Source organism: Solea senegalensis, linkage group LG4, assembly GCF_019176455.1.
Source record: "Solea senegalensis isolate Sse05_10M linkage group LG4, IFAPA_SoseM_1, whole genome shotgun sequence".
Taxonomy (NCBI): domain Eukaryota; kingdom Metazoa; phylum Chordata; class Actinopteri; order Pleuronectiformes; family Soleidae; genus Solea; species Solea senegalensis.
The window spans coordinates 12062088-12080683 of NC_058024.1; the positions used below are offsets into that span (position 1 = coordinate 12062088).

Sequence of the window (18596 nt, forward strand, 5' to 3'; positions counted from 1 at the left end):
TGGTGGAGGATAAAGCGGTTAGATGATGACTGTTCCGTTTTAGCCTTTTTTAGCCCGTTGTTTTGCTTTTCCAACTCATCAAAGAGCAACAGTTACCTTTATGGTGAAGCTTTGAGCAGCTAAATGTTTGTTGAATTCATAATAGACCGGCATTTTTGCTTCACAGCGGCTTCACCTGCAACATCGCGTCGAAAAAACAAAACATTCAGACAATGACGCTGTGAAAAGCCCTGCTGATACCTCCAGTGAGGATATCAATAGCAACTTGATGAGTCAGCTGCGGAACCAAATGCAATGTATTGTAATCGCATCACTCGGCCACTTTGTTCACCACGCTGGAGTTCAGCTCAGGGTCGTCTGAGGTACTTGACACATATGTTCTCTTTCATCAGAATACGTTCGACTTGTACAATCACAGAGGTTAGCACTGTTGGTCTGCAATCCTTGTTGATTTGCACATGGAATTTTTTTTGTGTAAAAGACAAATAGTGCTCCAGAAAGTTTTCTTTACATATCTACGATATTTGAAGCAGCAGGTCTTATACTTTTATGTATCTCTTTGAATACAAAAATTGAAGAGTTGGTTTCTTAGACCTTGACCTAAACTACATCCATTTAAAGTTATTGGCTTTAAACAACTTGCACCTGTGGTCCAATTTGGCTTTCCTCAATATATTTTTCATAACCAGTCTACAGTTAGTGCTCCTCAATGATTGTTTTTATTGTCTTTGTATTTATAGCTTTTATGTTCCTACTCTCATGTGGCTTATTATTTAGATATATATTCATTCATCATTCATCTACTCAGACCTGGAGGATTATTGAAAGCTATTTCTCCAATCCAAATGATTTTTAAGTGCTTTGTCTACTTTCTTCTTGTGTCATGTTGCCTTTACTTAGACACATAAACACCTTAGATTCATTAGAACTCTAAGAACATTCTTTTTTTCGTTTAATTTCTTTTAAACTCAGGTGTATGATTTGTTTCTCACATTCCGATAGCCATCAATAAACAAGGTTCTGTGGAAAACAAGAAACAAATTTGATGTCTGTTGCCATTGCAAAGCAATAACGCACATGACCAATCGCTGTATTTTGACCACATGGAGTCATTGTCTGGCCTTCCTGTTACTAACCAAATTGTGTGCTGCTTTTCTTACAAGTGATTCAAACGTGATGCAGTCGATTTTTCCTCCCAGTGCTCACTTCTACACTGTGCTTCTAACAGTTGTCAGGCAGTGTGTGTTCACACTGTATGTTTTTAAAAGGGAAAGAATGGGAAATATTGGCTGAATTCTTTTCAGCATCAGTCACTGGTAGCATTTCCAGATTTGCTCAGTTCCCAAACTAAGACCGTGTTCAGTCCTGGTATTGACTGTTTGCAAGAACAAAATTATGTTTCTAACAACTCTGAATAAACAGATGTGTCTGAGTGACACACAGAGAGAAATACTGTTGAGCTTGAGTGAATCAAAGCCCTGGTTACGCTGCTGTAACAAGAAATAAGAAACATAGAAATTATAGCAATCACTGTTAATATTGTGGCAGTAGCTATAAATAAATGAATGTATGATCTCTGATTAGTGAAATTTCTATTTTTCTCCTTCAGCTTAGGAGGTAGTCTTGAATGCGTCTTGAGGGACTCTGTATATGCAGCTCGAGGATGTGGACATGGATCAGATCAAATCTGAGGGTGTATTTAGGGCGGATTAGGATTGTTCAGAAATGTACGTAGCACGATCTGGATGCAATCAGATCGCTCGGGATGGATGTTAATACCAGGTGTAAACAGGGTCTAAAGCCGCTCAAACCTCAGAGCACGTACGCTGTTTTGTTTTTTGATTTCGCTATAGTTTGGGTTCTTTGTTTTTGGACTGCCTGACCTTTTCTCTGCATGTGTCTTTGTTCCTACCACAGTTGTTACAAGCTCATGCAGCAAACTTGCCAAAGCTCCAGGAGCCTTGCACAAAGAGGTTTACACTTTGTTTTATTGTACCTTATATTTGTTTCCCCTCGAGCACAAATAGCCATTAAAAACTGAAAGGTTTTTTATAGAATCAAATATCTTGTTTTGTCTGTGCATTTACAGAACAATATATATGGCAAATTATGGTCATGCATAGTCAAACAAACCACTGTTAACTTGTTGCATATGTTGATTTTGTTGAATGACCATCCACCCTGACATCTCTTTGTAGACTTGCCTTTAGCTCTTGATGGACAAAATCACAATTGTTACAGCTGCAGCATGCCGTTTGTTACTGGAAGCTTTAACAGACATTTTGGCCATTGACTGACCTCTTCTTCTAAAAGCTGTCGTCTCTCATTAGTGCACAGTCTCAGTTCACGTGACACGACTTTGAGTCAGTGAAACGCTGTGCATCCTACACACTGGGCTGTCATGTGATCGTGAGTCTTTGTAATCACTGTGAGTTGACATTACATGAGGGAGCAGCGGTGGACACACACACTACATTTCACCAGGAAGAGTCGCCGTCTGATATCTCTCACCACAAAAACACATGTAAGAATGGGATTTATAATCCCTGTCATCATGTTTTGTTTTTAAATGTTGGATTCCACCTTGTCTTTCCCACTCTTCTTCTCTCTGATGAACTGGTGTTAAGCTTTCACTCGTCATCACCTGGTTCTGAACTCTGATTGGCTGGGTTGGCTTGACATCCAATCCAATCGTATAAGGATTATACGATCATTTTTGCCTGTTGACATCATCTACTGAAATAATTCATGAAGAGAAAACTGCTGTTGGAGTTGGGGGCTTTGCTCAGTGTCTCTCAGTGACTCACTCAAAATTTCTCAGTGCTGTAGAGCAGCAGAGGAGCTGATCTGAGTTCAGTCGGTAGAAAAAATGGCTCAGATGGAATTCAGAGGAACATGGTTTTAGGAACGCAAAAGGGGTTTCTGGCTCAACAGGGAACTAAATATCTTGTCGAAGTGTTTTAATGCACTGAGCAGAGATACCACCCTCAGCAGCATGAGAAACATTCTGAGTTTCATTTTAACATTTTCAACCTTTGTTTTTCCTCCACGTTGAGTCGCTTCACGCCACAGACTGTGTGCACTGTGTGTCATATGCATATGTTTTGCAAACATAGCTGTCAATACAGGCCGTGTATGGACGTGTAAAACACAAAGGACATATACGCTAATGTGACTGCACAGATTGTACATGCTAAATTCACGCCTAGTCTGCATGACCTATAAATTCATGTGCATTGTTTTCTATTCCTCGTCTATGGTCTGTTCTGTCGCACATACAGATTTATTTATTTTTTAATATATAATCTTGTTATTCAGCCAAATCAAGCAAAAAAAGTTGGGAGGTTGTCATCTTATGAATCTGCATATACTGCACAATGTACAGAGCTTTAGCAAAACTAAACCCCCACTCCCCCAGTACAGGTCCCCTAAGCAACAACATGCAGTCAAGTATCTAGCAAGTATATATACAGTAGCAACCAAACCAACCAAAACAATGACAGGGTGTTAGTCAGGATAGACCAGAAGCATCTGTCTTCGTTAAGAAATAACAGCCACGATTTAGTTCTTCTGCAATGCCTTTTTTCTTCATGTTCATTCAATGATGAAAACACACGCAGCTTCTCGAAGAAGCAGTAGCAGTAACAAACCTACGCAGGAGCGGCTGCACATAAAGTAGCCATGTGTTTCCTCTGTGACGTGCAGCCAATATGGCTGAAAAAACAATAAAAGCGCTGGAATGTGGTATCACCACACCCTGACTAGGAATCAGTTCAAATAACCCAAATTCAGTACTGTGATTTGAAGCATGGAGTGCTTCTTTGTGATTTCAACTTGTATATGTGTATGTATATATTATGTAAAAACCCAAAATTACTGTTTTTTTCTGTTTACCCTACTTGTTGCTCGTTTTCTCGTGGCTGGTCACATATTGGTGGCTAATTTCCAGGAATTAGACTCGAACAACCATTCTGTCCTGTCATCATTAGTCAGTCAGAACATTTCAAGATTTCATTCAGTGTGGGTATTCTTGAAAATCTGGGACATTTGAACATGCTAATAAATCTAAATCTTATTATTTTTCCTAATCTAAATTATTTCTCTGCATTTGACCCATCCTAGAATTAGGAGCATTGGGCTGCCACACAGAGTAGCGCCCAGGGAGCAATGGGGGTTGGGTACCTTGCTCAGGTGTACCCAGCCCTTTTGACCTGGTGGGGACTTGAACCGGTGACCCTCCGGTTACAAGCCAAGTTCCCTTTCCACTTGGCCAAGGGCTGCCCAATGGTGTTAAAAGGCAATTAACGCCATTCCCAGTGACATCACAAACACAGCTGCGCTCAGTCACAGTGTTATAATAAATAGAATAAAATCAGATGCAATTCAAATTATTAATCCCATTTAAACCTGGGAATAAACAGTCTTTTTTTTTGACCAGTAAGAATGGAGCATAATTCTCAGTTTCACCACATTCACTTGATTCACATCAGATATTCAACACAGTGATGGCCATTTTAGGTTTTAATTAAATGCCTTTTTTTTTGCAATTGTTCTTCAAATCAAGCCAGTCTAATTGTGTTTATACTGCAACAAGTATACTGTAAATCAGCCTTCTTCATTTCTGTATTACATCTGTGCTACATATCATGAGAGAGAGAGAGAGATGCCGGCCAGGAGTCAGCATTAATTCAAACATGCTCCTCAGTCAGTGGTAACAGCAGGGGTGGCTTGTTCTAGCAAGATGTTAATGCAGCCACTGGGAGAAAAATCAATAGCAGTGACAGACAGGTTGGGGCGAGTAGGTGGACGGGGGCAGACCTGTGCACAGTCATTTTTATTTATATATTTGTTCATAGCATCCTGCAACAAAAAGTGTGGTGGGTATTTGCTGCTTTACCTCATGTACGTTAGAAAGGAGAGACCTATATCTTTACAGTTTCAGTCACACGTTGAAGACCCCCCACACACATGTACAAAAACATACTGAATTTGAAATATGTATGTTGTATTTCATTGGAAAAGTAATACGTGCAGGAAGTCTGAGAATTGAGAAAACTCAAAATGCATTTTTACACAATTCTGCAAATTGGCAAAGTAAGTCTTTCTTTTAATTTCCGTGTCATACAGACATCTTCAGAGCCCAAGCCGCCTGACTTTTAATGAGAGCTCTGAGACTGCATTTCCCGAGCAGAGATATTCAGCATGCCCTTCTCCCCAGAGCTTCACCAGCAGCACATTTTCTACTTAATACCTCTGCTAATACAAGAACAGTTTGCTCTACTGGCTTGTTCTGGTTTATGTCTTAATTATTTTTAAAGGTTAAACTTTAATGTAACCCCTACATTTGGTTGTTTTCTTTCAAAAATAAATTAAGCACAGTGTAATCTCTATTTTACACCCTTTAAATTGAAAGGGCTTTGCAGCCTTGAACACAATTAAGTCTTCTCTGGCTCCATCCTGCAAATCATCATTCCATCTTTATACTCAGCCTTGACCTCAAAACCATAACCTCATCTCACAAGTGAAACATTTTCTCTGCATTTAGGTGCAAACCGTTTCAATTTAACAGATTATAAAACACATCCAGAAAAGTGGCGGGAAGGTCAGGTGATTGTTCAACTGGTTAACAGATGATCAAATGGACATGGACACAGGGACAAAGTCTGGGGACATCTGGTGGGTGGATGAAGAATGACAGGCCTGGATACAAGCGGGCCTGGACCACTGGTGGAACTGGGAAATAGATTGTGACACTCGACTCTAAACGTCTCTGTGTGAAGACCTGGGGCTTTGACAATAGATGCTTTTGTGGTAGAAGTACTTTTACATAGTTTTACTGAACTGTTGGGGGGTAATGCCCCTTTTTTGACACATCAAGTTTTCACTCCATTCGCTCCAATAAAATCGCTCGCTGTTTGGAAAAAATGGAAAAGACTCGCTTTTTTCTGTTTTCAATCTTTATTTTATACATATTCTTCACCAGGTGCATGACTTTCAGTAGCATATTGTCAATGTCATGCCTGTTCATTTTGGCAGTGAATTATGAGGACAGGTGAATGGATGACGAGGACAGGTGAATGATGAGGATAGGTAAATTAGCACTAATTAAGGTCCCTGAGTGCGTGACATTTGTGACCTTTGACCCATTTTGACTGATACATTATGTTTAGATATTTTATTTTGTCAGCACTATAATTTGCAAAGGTTTGCCTTTAATTAAAAACAATTAATGTGAGATTTGTGTCGCCTTGTCCTTTTTGAACGACACAAGAAAGAACCCCAACCTTAAAAAAATCACTTAATCAATTAACTAATGTTAAATAAGGTACTTTTTTACTTTCACTTCAGTACATTTTGAGACCAATAGTTTTGCTCGTAAAATGTTGTCACACACAATACTCATGGAGTGGTGTGACAACAGTGCCATTGACTTGTTCCACCTCCTTTGTAATCACCAGTCAGGGCTGCAGAGAAATTGTGTAGCCAGGGGGCAGAGCTGCTGATGAGTTCCACATGATTCTCACATCGATTCCTTCTCTCGGTGCCACTGGCCTCCGTTAGAAGCAAGGCTTCACAAGGCTGACTGGAAAGGGAATATATTGACAGGTGTAAGCAATAACATTGCCCAGAGGGAATTTTCTCTGTGATTAAGGATACTTACAGCCATGGAGGACAATGCACTTTAATGAGAAAAATAAACCTCATCAATTCAAACTGTGTGCAAGTTTTTAGTTTTTTTTTTTTTTTTAAATCAACACACATCTCAGAAACACAAAATTATTTACAATCGTAAATAAAAAGTTTAATCCCTCTTGTGTGTCCAGGCATTTCAAGGGAGTTTGGGCAAAATGCAAGTGGGACCTGAGGGGCCCCACATTAAACAAGACCAAATCTTTACCCTACCCTCAAACTGGACCCCATAGTAGTGGTTCCTAAACCTTGGGTCATGACCCACCAAAAATTATTCATCACAAAATGACCTTAATATTTATACCTTAATAATAATCTTTTTTTTTTTTTTTTTAGCTTTGGTCTCAGAAAATGTAGTTGCCATTTTTATTGATTTCATTTCAAAACATTCTGCATATATTTTCTAGCTGGACAACCCCGATGAGCAGGCGGCGCAGATCAGAAGGGAGCTTGATGGACGACTGCAAATGGCAGACCACATCACTCGAGTAAGTACAGGATATATGGATGAGTGGGTGGATGGATAGGTGGAGCAGTTCATTAGGGCTCAAGATTATGCAATGCCATCATTTATCTTGTCTTTTAATTCTATTTCTCATCTGGTTTGTCAATGTAATTACCGTATGACTCATTTCCATGTGTGTGCCATTATTGCCCTTAATTACGATTTGATCGGAGAGTTGTACTCTTTACGGACTTGATCTAATCAAAGAATTGCAGAATACATGAGGCTGCCATATCCTTTATTTTATTGACTTTGATTAGTGTCTTCCTCTGAGTTGTTTGAATGTCTGCTTGCTACTTTAAATTGTATGCTCCTGCTTCCCTTGTGTGCCTTGTTGTCAGTATTTCTTTGGTTCATGTACAATAACTCACATTTTTAGTTTACAAAGTCTCCCCCTTTACAATTTCATACAGTGTCATTAATTACACCTGTTATGTTTCTGTAGTGTAAGATAATGTATAATGGGGGAAATGCAAAATTCACCTTACTGCGACAAAGCCAATTAAAAAAATGTTTGGTACACACACACATTTAAAATTAAACAGTGTGGGAGTTTAGAAGCACAGACTGACAACCGTCTTCTACCGCTTTATCCTCCACATGAGGGTTGCAGTGTGCCAATCTCAGCTGACATAGGGACAGTTTGCCAGTCCATCACAGGGACACATACATAGACAAACAACCATCCAATTTACCTAATCCCCATACTCCATGCAGAAAGGTCCTTGTTCTGTTTAGTGTCCTTTAAACATTGTGGTAAACTGAATGTATTCTTCATGGGTTTTTGTTTTCTTTGGACACGTGTTGCTCCTCAGTGAATTGCCTTTCTTCCTGTTTCTTCCAGCATGGCGGAAGGTTCCCAAAGTTCCCCACCAGGGAGATGGAGGCCATGTTCATCGAAGAGCTGCGCTCCTCTGTCAACCTGCTGATGGCCAACCTGGAGAGCATGCCCGTGTCCAAGGGAGGAGAGTTCAAGCTGCAGAAGCTGAAACGAGGCCACAACACGTCCATCATGGACATGGGTCAGGAGGACGAGAACACGTTGTCCAAATCTGACGTGGTTCTGTCTTTCACTCTGGAGGTTGGTGGAAAATTTGGTTCTGAGTACTTACTGTATGCGGATACTTCACTTTACATTAGAGTACTATAACAACATGATGTAATTGTCATAGGGAGGTTGTATTATGGTACTTCTGTCTTATTTTGAATGGTAATAATAATAAGAGATAATATTACACTCATGTTATTTCATAAGTGGTCCAGGTATTTAGTGTTGTACCTCCACATGAACATGTTAATTCAAATTGATAATTACCATTATGTAGTAAGTTGAAATTCATCCTGCCTATGGTACCACACACATTACTAGTCTGATTGCCAAGTTATTACTTGGTGTTTCCTCTTAAAATGAGAAGTATTATCATTATTTTACTACAAAATTACCATTACAATACTATTACCATATTTCTACTGTAATGTAAAGTGTTACCATTACTCCTCTTTTTTAACGATGTCTCTCTTCGCTGTGTGACACACACTGATTTGTGTTACACAGAGGATGTGCGTGAAAGAGAAAAGCGTGATCAATCGTGTATGAATGTAGTATATATATTAATATTTCAGGTGTTGTGCAGTACTGACAGTGAGTCACAGCTTAGTGCTCAGCTTCAAGGTGCATCCATTTGGGAGCACGATTGTGTGAGGCAGATACATATTACGATTAGAATTTCATGGGCGTTGGCGATGTTGATGTTGACAAGAAGAAGCAGAATATGCTGTAAAAAATATTGCTTGAGTTACGATGGTGAAGGGAAAATTCTATATTGAAGAGCAAACATGTGCAGTGAAGCAAATACAGGAGAGATGTCATTTATTTGCCTGGTTCTCATCAGTCCAAGGTTTTTTTTTCTGCATCTTTTTGTGACAGGACCTGTCTGATTTGAAAATGTTGTAAGTGACAAGTCTGGGGTTTTGAAGTGTTGGTGTATGATGTACTTACACAGTCAGTCTTACATATTTTTTTGCTGTATGTATGAGATGATGAAACGGGCTGGAAGTGATATGAACAGGACTACGTTGTGTGCTTTCTATTTCTATTCCATGATGGGTTTTTTTCAGTTGACTTAACGCTCCAGTGTGGAACATCTGTTGCCCCCACAAAGAAGTAATTACCAAAACACTGCTGGAATCCCCCACCACACACATTTCCCGGGTCTGCCATAGTGAGAAACAAAGATAGGCTCAATCAGTATTCAGTGATTGAACTCATTTAACAATAATTTTGAAAGTTCTATATGTCTTCTGATTGAACGTGATAGTTTTTTGGTTCACTTTTTAGAAACGAGAGTAAGTTTTCCTTTACCTTGTTAACAAGTTTCGGCGTGTATCATCCGCCTTCCTCAGAACTGTCACCTGATGTCAGGTGGCGACGTGCCTTATCAGCTGATGTTATGGAGGCGTGATCTTCCTGTCAGATATGATTGGTGGATCACACCTCCTGATCACGATCACCCCCCGCCCCCCAGGACAGCGCTCCAGGTGCAGCATATACGCTATTTGACTGTGTGAATGTAACATAATATACATCCATTCACACACTAAAAATATGTTCTCTCCATTAGACAGCATTTTCCAACAGTAAGTTTGTAAACCACTCGCTCCCACACACTTCAGTCCAAAATTGAATGTAGGTGTTACAATTGAATCAGCTTTTATACTTTTAACGTTTAAGCTCATACGAAATATGTGGACTGCTGAACGTGGATGTGCTACCTTTGATATATTACTTGGATTGTTTTTTTGAATATGTTGGACCTTTTCTAGCTTAAATCCATTCGAGTAATAATTTGCTAGAAATTATTTTTTTATTGCCACCAAGCTGGAGTTTCATATGCAAAATACATGAAAAAAAGAACCCTACGTGTTATAATGGCTCAAAAAAATCACAACACTCTTCTACCATTTACTTAGGTGGTGAAGTCTTATGTGTTATACACATAATTAGGTGACAAAAGTTCCCTTAGCAGTTCGGTTAGTTCAGGGAATGTTTCTGTCTCCTGGATATAATCGGCCCATAGATTGTCATATTTACACTCCTGTTTTTCCTCAAGAACCGTGTTCGTTTTTCAGGATTAGCGTGGGGACTTGCTAATGAGATGACACATATCTCCCAGGACTTCTTCTGACTGACGGAACTCTTGGAAGCCTGACTTAATTGGCTGACAGGTGGAGCCAGAGGAAACTGACAGATGAATCCTCCTAAAAAAACATGCATGATAAATCACCTGTCCACTACCTGTGCCGAGCCTCTGTGGGCGTTTATGCTCCACAAAGATCTGATCAAGCATAAACCGCAGCGCTGTGATTATCTCACCAGATTTGTTGCATCCTAGAGAAACAGGGCACCTTTCCATCTCTTCCAGTATGAGAAATACTTTGTGGGTGAGGTGGGAGAAATTCTATCTTTTGTACAATGAATGCATTCTTTTGCCCGGCAGCAGCGGCCCACAGTTTGTGTCTCTAGCTCCTGTAAATGCTCAGGAGACATTTACACAAGACAGTTTCAAATCAAATCTGTCTTGAATTATGGCTAGTCGGAATTTAAGTGAACAGATTTGAAACTGAAACGAAAGGTAGTGTGTGTCACAGCAGACAAGCTACACATGTCTAAATTCTGTATTTACACTAAACTTCCAGCTATTTTTTTGTGTTGTTGTCAAAGTTTCTTAAACACTGGAATAAGAAACCGCACTCAAACCAGGGTTAGTGTGTTAGTTATCCTTAGCTGAAGTTCAGTTGCTTCTGTCGTCAACTTTCTCTCCGCTTTCAGCTGTCTATATTTTAAAGCATCTCCACTGCACACTCTTGTTTTTCTTCTCCGCCGACATTTTTGAGAGGAAGGTTGGGAAGGTTTTTAGGTTTGTTAATGTTCGGCATTTCTTATTGTAGCTGCAGCGTGCTGTGTTTCGAATAACTCTTTTGGCAACCCTGTCAAAGAGCTACAAGCTGCATTTCACTCTCCCTGTCACTGTGGTTCTACCTGCGATGTGTGGATAAATCAAACTATTGCGCTAAACAAACAGCAGGCAACACATTCATGCATTAATCAGTCCGCAGGATTGAGTGTGCTTTGATTACTTAAAGTGAATACAACAGAGCTTTTTGTTAGGTCAGTTTTCATGCGTTAAGAATTACATTTAAATGCTTCCGCTGTTCCCTGCAGCTCTTTATGCAAATTCTGAACTGTAGAGTCAAACATGGTGGCGGTGGTGTCTGTTGTTACTCATTTGGAAAGAACCACAACTGATTTCTTTTGCTTGTTTGCTTGCTCTCTATATGTTCTGTAATTGTGCATAAGCTGGACCATCTGTTTTCATTGGCTTTTAGTGTACAAACTAGAGACACCTTGAAGCTTTTGTGGAAAAACAGTCGCACCTAAATCAGAGGTCAAATCCTCCCTTTTTTTTAGGAACAACACAATACAGTTTAAATTGTTTTAAAATGGCATGGTTGACGTGACATTTCAACAGCACAGCTTTATGGAACATTTAGACAAATTAGATAATTATATAAAAAAATAAGCAACAAATAATAAATGTGTTACTTTTGATTAGCAATCATTGCTTGTGAGAATTGTAAAATTCCTCATATCTGTGGTATTCCCATGACACATGTTTGTTTTCAGGTGTTAATAATCCTGGTGTATTTAGCCAAAGTCCTTGGCACTGAATTAAAACCATTATTTCCCCATCTAGTCACACAATACTGCCACCATCTGGTCATCTACTAAATAGCTTTCCCAGCCTGTTCCTCGCTAACCCCAGACAAACTGTAATTTTGAAGGCCAGCAATCTTTAATCATGCAACAGTTATAGTTCATCACTGATAATAACTACAATGTTTGCTTTATTCCTTTTTTTTTCTTTTTTTCTTTTAATTCAAACTCCACCTGTGTGTGTTGCAGGTGGTGATCATGGAGGTCCAGGGTCTGAAGTCACTGGCTCCAAACAGGATTGTTTACTGCACCATGGAGGTGGAGGGAGGACATAAACTGCAAACAGACCAGGCTGAGGCCTCCAAGCCCACGTGAGTGCAACACACATACATACACACGCACTGTGACGCACACACTCGTGCCCAAAGATGATGGCTATTACCTCTGAGACAGGATTTATTGCACTTGCTCACATTGGATCCACAGCAGCAAACAGGTGGAGCATTGGTTTTCTGACATCTTCTCAATCATAAGAAAGTTTATCTCTGTGGTGATGATTGCAGGTGTATGCGTGTATCAAAATGACCAAATGTGGTGACTCCGGGAAGTCTTTCTCAATCCTGATTCAAATGAATGGGTCATTATCAGGCTTTTGCAGAACTTAATGAGGAGCTGATTCAGTTCTGTTGGACAAGGGAAGCATCTAAAAACGTTATAAAAAAGTTTTATGTGTGAGGTTCACTCCCTTATCAGTGATATGTTAATGTTAAACGTGTCTTTCTCTCTGTAACACTGACGCTGCAATATTATAATGTTTGGAACAGGTGCTGGTGTTTGTTATTTTCATTTAGGGAATTCACAATCACTTGAATCCAATAGGAAGCCACAAGTGGTGCTTTTTCACCTTTGATCCTTGATGGTTTTGGATCTTGTTTTGGCTGTTGGGGATATTTTGGTTTTATTCTCTACAGGGTTTAAGCTCAGGAGGTGAACATTTCATTTCATGATTCACTGAGGTAACAAAGCCTTTTCATTATTTCTCAATGTTTCAATGTAAGTTGTGACACCACGGGTCACACTGTGTTTCCATGGCAGCGACTAATTGTCTCATCTCACACTTCCTGTTTGTCTGATTCACTCTTAACGGTTACTGTTTAAGAGTTCAAGCTGTTTTATTAGTACTGTAGGGGGAAATTGTGAGGGAAATGGCTGACATGTATGACCACATACAGGCTGAATACACTGCAATATCTTATTTATAAACCCTGGTGAAGATTTGCAAAGATCTTTTCACTCAAATGGACATTTTCAAAAACCTATTGCAACCCACTGGGAACTGGATTCTGTCATTTAGAGAAATGAAACAAAGAAACAATGTAATGCTGTGAAATACAGCACACAATACTTCAGAAGAGGGAAGCAGCTTAATGAGTACACAATTTTTTCCTTTGTAACTTTAAACAACACATGTACACGATAAACCATTTAAGAGAATGGTCCTATTTCATAATTTATTTCATGTGAGTAGAATACTCATTTGCTGTTTCCATTTACACTTTTCATTAGAGAAATTAACAACAGTAACAGGCAACAGGCTGCGGCTGAGACCACTTATGATCTTATATGCGAGATTTATGAGTGAGATTAAAAAGAAATAAAATAGAATAAAGACAAAGGCAAAAAATGAAGAATAACACTTGCAAAAAAAGGAATATAAAGCTAATATTTTGCTTACTTACTGTACAAACCTGTTGCTTAATTTGGTCAGATGTAGGTTCGGCAAACTTATGGGCCCCAAAAAAACAGCTTCAGCTCACGAACTACGTTGACTCAATGACCAGGTTTTTCAGGCCAATGCCAGGACTCATTGGGCTCAAGTGGTGACAGAATGGTTCAGGGAGCATGACTCATCATTTTCACACATGAACTTGCCACCACAGAGTCCAAGCTTCCACCCCATTGAGAATTTCTGGGATGTGTGAAGAAGACTAAACGGAGCTCTCCCATCAACCAACACAAGTGGCAAAAAGTGAACACAACTGTGGACTAAAATAAATGTTGACATTGCCTAAGCTTATCGAAGTGATGTGGTAATCAAATTTTAGGATTTTAGATAAGATTTATTGCTTATTTTTCCTACCTCATAAGGTGTAAAAATGCCAGAATATTATCTTTGCAAAGAGTTGCATTAGTACCAAAAGCAGGTACAAGGTTTACTAGTAGATGAAACCTCACAGTCTCAGAGGAGGCTTGTGTGAGTAGAAGACTTCATTTAGATTGGAGGTAGTGTAAAGACGAACACAAAAATATCAGAAATGCTGAATGACCAAAACTGCATATTTAACTAAGGTTAGAGATAAAATACGCTTACTTAAATGCCAGTCCATTGTTATTCCAAATACAATGTAAATATGTTAAATTGCTTTTTTGCAGTTTGTAAATATGACTTTAATGTTCACTACAGAATCTTGCAACCAAAGTAGTCCTCAGTGATAAACTCGTCCTGGTTCTGTGATCATGTAAAGGCAGTGGAGCCCGTCTAATCGCACATCCCTCAGAGAATTGCAGGAATTTTGCAGCGTCTCTGTCTAATTCACTGCTGGCTACTGAAGCAGTTGATGTGTTATTATGAGTCCCTGTGGGAACATTACAGGGGCATTTTGTTCACTGCTTTATGTCTGCTAATAGCATAGGATTACCACATTATAATAATCAGGAAATGATTTTATTTGTTGCTCTCACCTCAGCGTCCTTTTTGAGTCTACCTCACTTATGTGACTGAGCCTGAATCTCCACAACAACAAGCCTCACATTAACTTTTCTGCAAACACGACAGGCTGTATATTACATCTTATTTTACCACTAGGGGGTCCTTGAAAGAAATGGAACTGAAATGTCATAATTAGCTTTTATTGTGTTGTATTCCCAAAATAGCTGATGGCAAAAAACATATATAAGCTTCGAGATGAGGCAGGTTGACCCTGTTGCTATGGCTGTAGTTTTTCTAAGCTTTTCTTAGCTACAATCCTGTGGAGGTCTCTCATGCGACACACAATGGGAAATGTGTTCAATGAAAGCAGTTTGATTTAGTCACCACTACTATAGAAATGAGATAAGTACAGCTATATCTGGGTTTCATGTCGGTGCATACAGGAAAGTCCGCACTGACTGTGTCTCATTACCTCATTCACTCTCTGCAAAAGAATCTGAACTTAGATAAAAACATAACATAGATAAAAAATGTCTATGACTCAGGCCACTGTGATGATAAATGCACATATATATATACATCTATATGAAGCCATTATTTTGCACATAGCAACCAATTAAAGTGCTTTTACGGTATGAGTCATCTTCACGCCCATATCACTGGCTCTGTACCTTCCTGACATGCCCATGAAGCAGTGTGTGTTCACTGTACATGTGTTTCAAGTGCAGCTCAGTTGAGATCATGTCAAAGTGCACAGGGATCCATGATAAATAACAGTCACAGAGACAATATCATCTCTTTTTCTGTGTGTGTGTGTGTGTGTAGTTGGGGTACCCAGGGTGACTTCACCACCACTCAGCCATTACCTGCTGTCAAAGTGAAGCTGTTTACGGAGAGCACAGGAGTGTTGGCTCTGGAGGATAAGGAGCTGGGCAGGGTAAGAAATTTAATTTCTTCATTTACTTCAGTATATCACACATACAGTAAATCACACAAGTTACTGATGTGTTGTCACTCCCAGGTTGTGCTCCACCCGACACCCAACAGTCCCAAGCAGTCCGAGCTCCACAAGATGTCCGTGTCTAAAGGCTGTCCGGACAGTGACCTCAAGATCAAACTGGCCATTCGAATGGACAAACCACAAAACATGAAGCATTGTGGGTAAGTGGGAGTAGGATTTTGCCTTTGTGACCCTAAATGTTCTGAAATTAGATCGGTTTTCAAGGTGTTTGTATCTCTGTGGTTCTGTATCCACTCATTTGAATGCTTATTTCAATGAGAAGTGTTGGTTTCTTTCTGCTATGACACGGACATTTTCATCTTAATACTGAAGCTTCTACTGAATTATACATTGATGTAAAATCACAGAATTGATGTGGAATTCAGATACTGTTGTTTAACAGCGTCTTTGACTTCAAACATAGTCTTCCCTGTGAACTACATGTGAAACTTGTATGCACTCACACATGCACACTTAAATGCACTCTCATCCTAATTAAACTATAATTACAACAGAGGCAAGATGTCGAACAACATTTGAGCCTGTTAAACTCTGATCTAGACAGGTGGAGGTTGGGTGGTGGCAGCGGTGTGAGGCAGTATTGCTGTTGCAAGAAATGAGTGATTGAGGAGCGGCCATTGAAAATCTGTAGAATAAAATAATTTCCTGTGTTTACCGTATATTATTATGCTGCTGTTGTTCTGTTTAACTCACACAACAGCAGTTGCCAGTCTTTAACATCGCTGTGCGTTGTAATGCTCAAGTTATTGTCATTAATTGCTTGAGCATATTTGTGAAACATTACTTTCTCTATTATGCTGCTGTTGTTCTGGACCTCTCTATATATCTCTATACACTGTGTAATAATGTGTTAATGCCTGCTCTTTACCCAGAATATGTTGCTTTGCTACCATCTTGTGGTTTCTAGTTGTTACTACATATAATCTAAAATATAGAATCTGCCAACAGTAAATCACAAGGTGGACTTCCTGCAACATTTTATAGTGATGCATGAAGATGAAGACGCATCACATGGCAATTCAAATGTTCTTTGTTGTGATGATCTACCAAGTGAGCATGTTGAATAAGTGAAAGCATAAAGATAAAGCATGGCTGTGTTTTTATACACACATTGTCAAACATCCTGCTTTGCCACATTGATCCTCTGTGTGTAGCTGTCAGAAGCTGTACCCGTCCCTCTGAGATGCCCACTCAGGCTTTCTGCACCATGATATAACTGGTTCCACTCTCTGCACGGCACTGAGGCGGAACCTTTGTGTGTCGCCTTGTGGATGCTGGTTTTTATACAGGACATTAGGCAGAAACAGCTCTGGGATATACTGCTGGGAAAGACTGATGTAGGCTCATCACTGATAAACCAACAGTGAGGCTTGAAGGAGCAGAAGCAGAGCAAACTGATTTTACAGAAGCCCTCTTCCAGTTCCCTTCAATTCAATTCAATTCAATTCAATTCAATTCAATTCACTTCAATTCAATTCAATTCAATTCAATTCAATTCAATTCAATTCAATTCAATTCAATTCAATTCAATTTTATTTGCATAGCGCCAAATCATAACATACATTATCTCAAGACACTGTACATAGACAACATCAAAGAGAGCAAAGAACCCCAACAGTTCACACAATGAGCAAGCACTAGGCATCAGTGGAGAGAAAAAACTCCCTCTTAACAGGAAGAAATCTCTGACAGAACCAGGCTCAGAGATGTGCGGTCATCTGCCTCGACCGGTTGGAGTGAAAGGAAAAATGGGGGACAGCGGAGAGGTGGGGGACAGAAAATGGGGGGAGAGGAAGGACAATATATATATTTTTTATTTTATATATAATTGATTTCACTGTTTCATTGCTTTTCTATGGATTGTATTTCAGTTTTTTTTGATTTTCCATTAGCGATAGTACCACGTACTTTTTTAGTATCTGCTCTTGCAAGGTTCCAAGCGAGTTGATTCGATACTATACGTCCAACACAAGAATCAAACCTAACAATGCCGAACTGTGGATTGGTTAAAAAGACTTCTACATCAGGTTTTCTTGTCTTTGGTGAAAGATAATACTTTGCCTTGTGGAGTCAAGAGGACATCTTGACCCCACATTCTTTATGACTTTCAGGTTCAGTATTCAAGCACTTTGTTGTCATTGTGAAGCACAAGAAAAACTCTTAGAAAAATCCCTGTAAGTGCCATTTGTGTTGTTTTTGAAACCTCCCACCACTTATCAGGGGGACGTGCTCTCCATTAGGCAAAGGTGATATACCTCAGATTAATGGGAGCTCTGGTTGTTGCTCAATCAGGTGGAGAAGCATATAGTTTTTTGACTCTGTTTTTAAACTATCATTCTTATTTCTCATTTTCTATTATACCTTTGGGATTGTAGTGTGTTTTTTGCCAATCAAAAAAGGTCACACCAACTGCTCTGACCCATGTATAATGGTTTATTATATTATATTTGGACTGAATAACTGTTTTGAGTTTGTTTAAGTTTACGTAATGGAAGGAATAAATACTAAATACTTTTGAATCAGTGAATCATTTTTACAAATAAGAATGATAGTTTAAAAACAGAGTTTTAACATAAATAATTCGTAAGGATGTCAAAATAGTGTAACTAGGAAAGAAGTATCCTGAAAGAAGTAAACGGCACAGATTACTATTGTGCAAGTTTTCAGCAGCTTAGATTTTTATTGCGACAGTATAGTCTATAACATTACATTTTAAAGATGTTTGCTGTAGTGATATGATAATAATAATAATAACAACAATAATGTTAAAAGCTACTTTAAGACTGTCTGCTTCAAACCAAAGAATTGGGTGAGAACTACAGTAGCTTCTTATCATTGTCTATCATTTCACTCTCAACAAAATGGAAGTTGTAAAACTCTTCTGTAAGCAAGGATTGGGAAAATACTGTGTAAACATTAACATGCACAGTGTCCTTTTTTTCCTTTAATCCCAAAG

The 18596-nt window shown here is 39.1% G+C and overlaps 1 protein-coding gene across 22 annotated transcripts in view; it reads left to right on the forward strand.

The window, feature by feature from the left end:
• Positions 1-18596, forward strand: part of cadpsa (Ca2+-dependent activator protein for secretion a) — a 123629-nt gene that overhangs the window by 38586 nt on the left and 66447 nt on the right. For all 22 annotated transcript variants that reach the window (XM_044023615.1, XM_044023619.1, XM_044023623.1 and 19 more), the window contains exons 4-8: positions 7098-7178; positions 8040-8276; positions 12159-12280; positions 15445-15556; positions 15641-15780. In XM_044023615.1, the coding sequence (XP_043879550.1) occupies positions 7098-7178; positions 8040-8276; positions 12159-12280; positions 15445-15556; positions 15641-15780 (692 nt within the window). The remainder of the gene's footprint in view (positions 1-7097; positions 7179-8039; positions 8277-12158; positions 12281-15444; positions 15557-15640; positions 15781-18596) is intronic.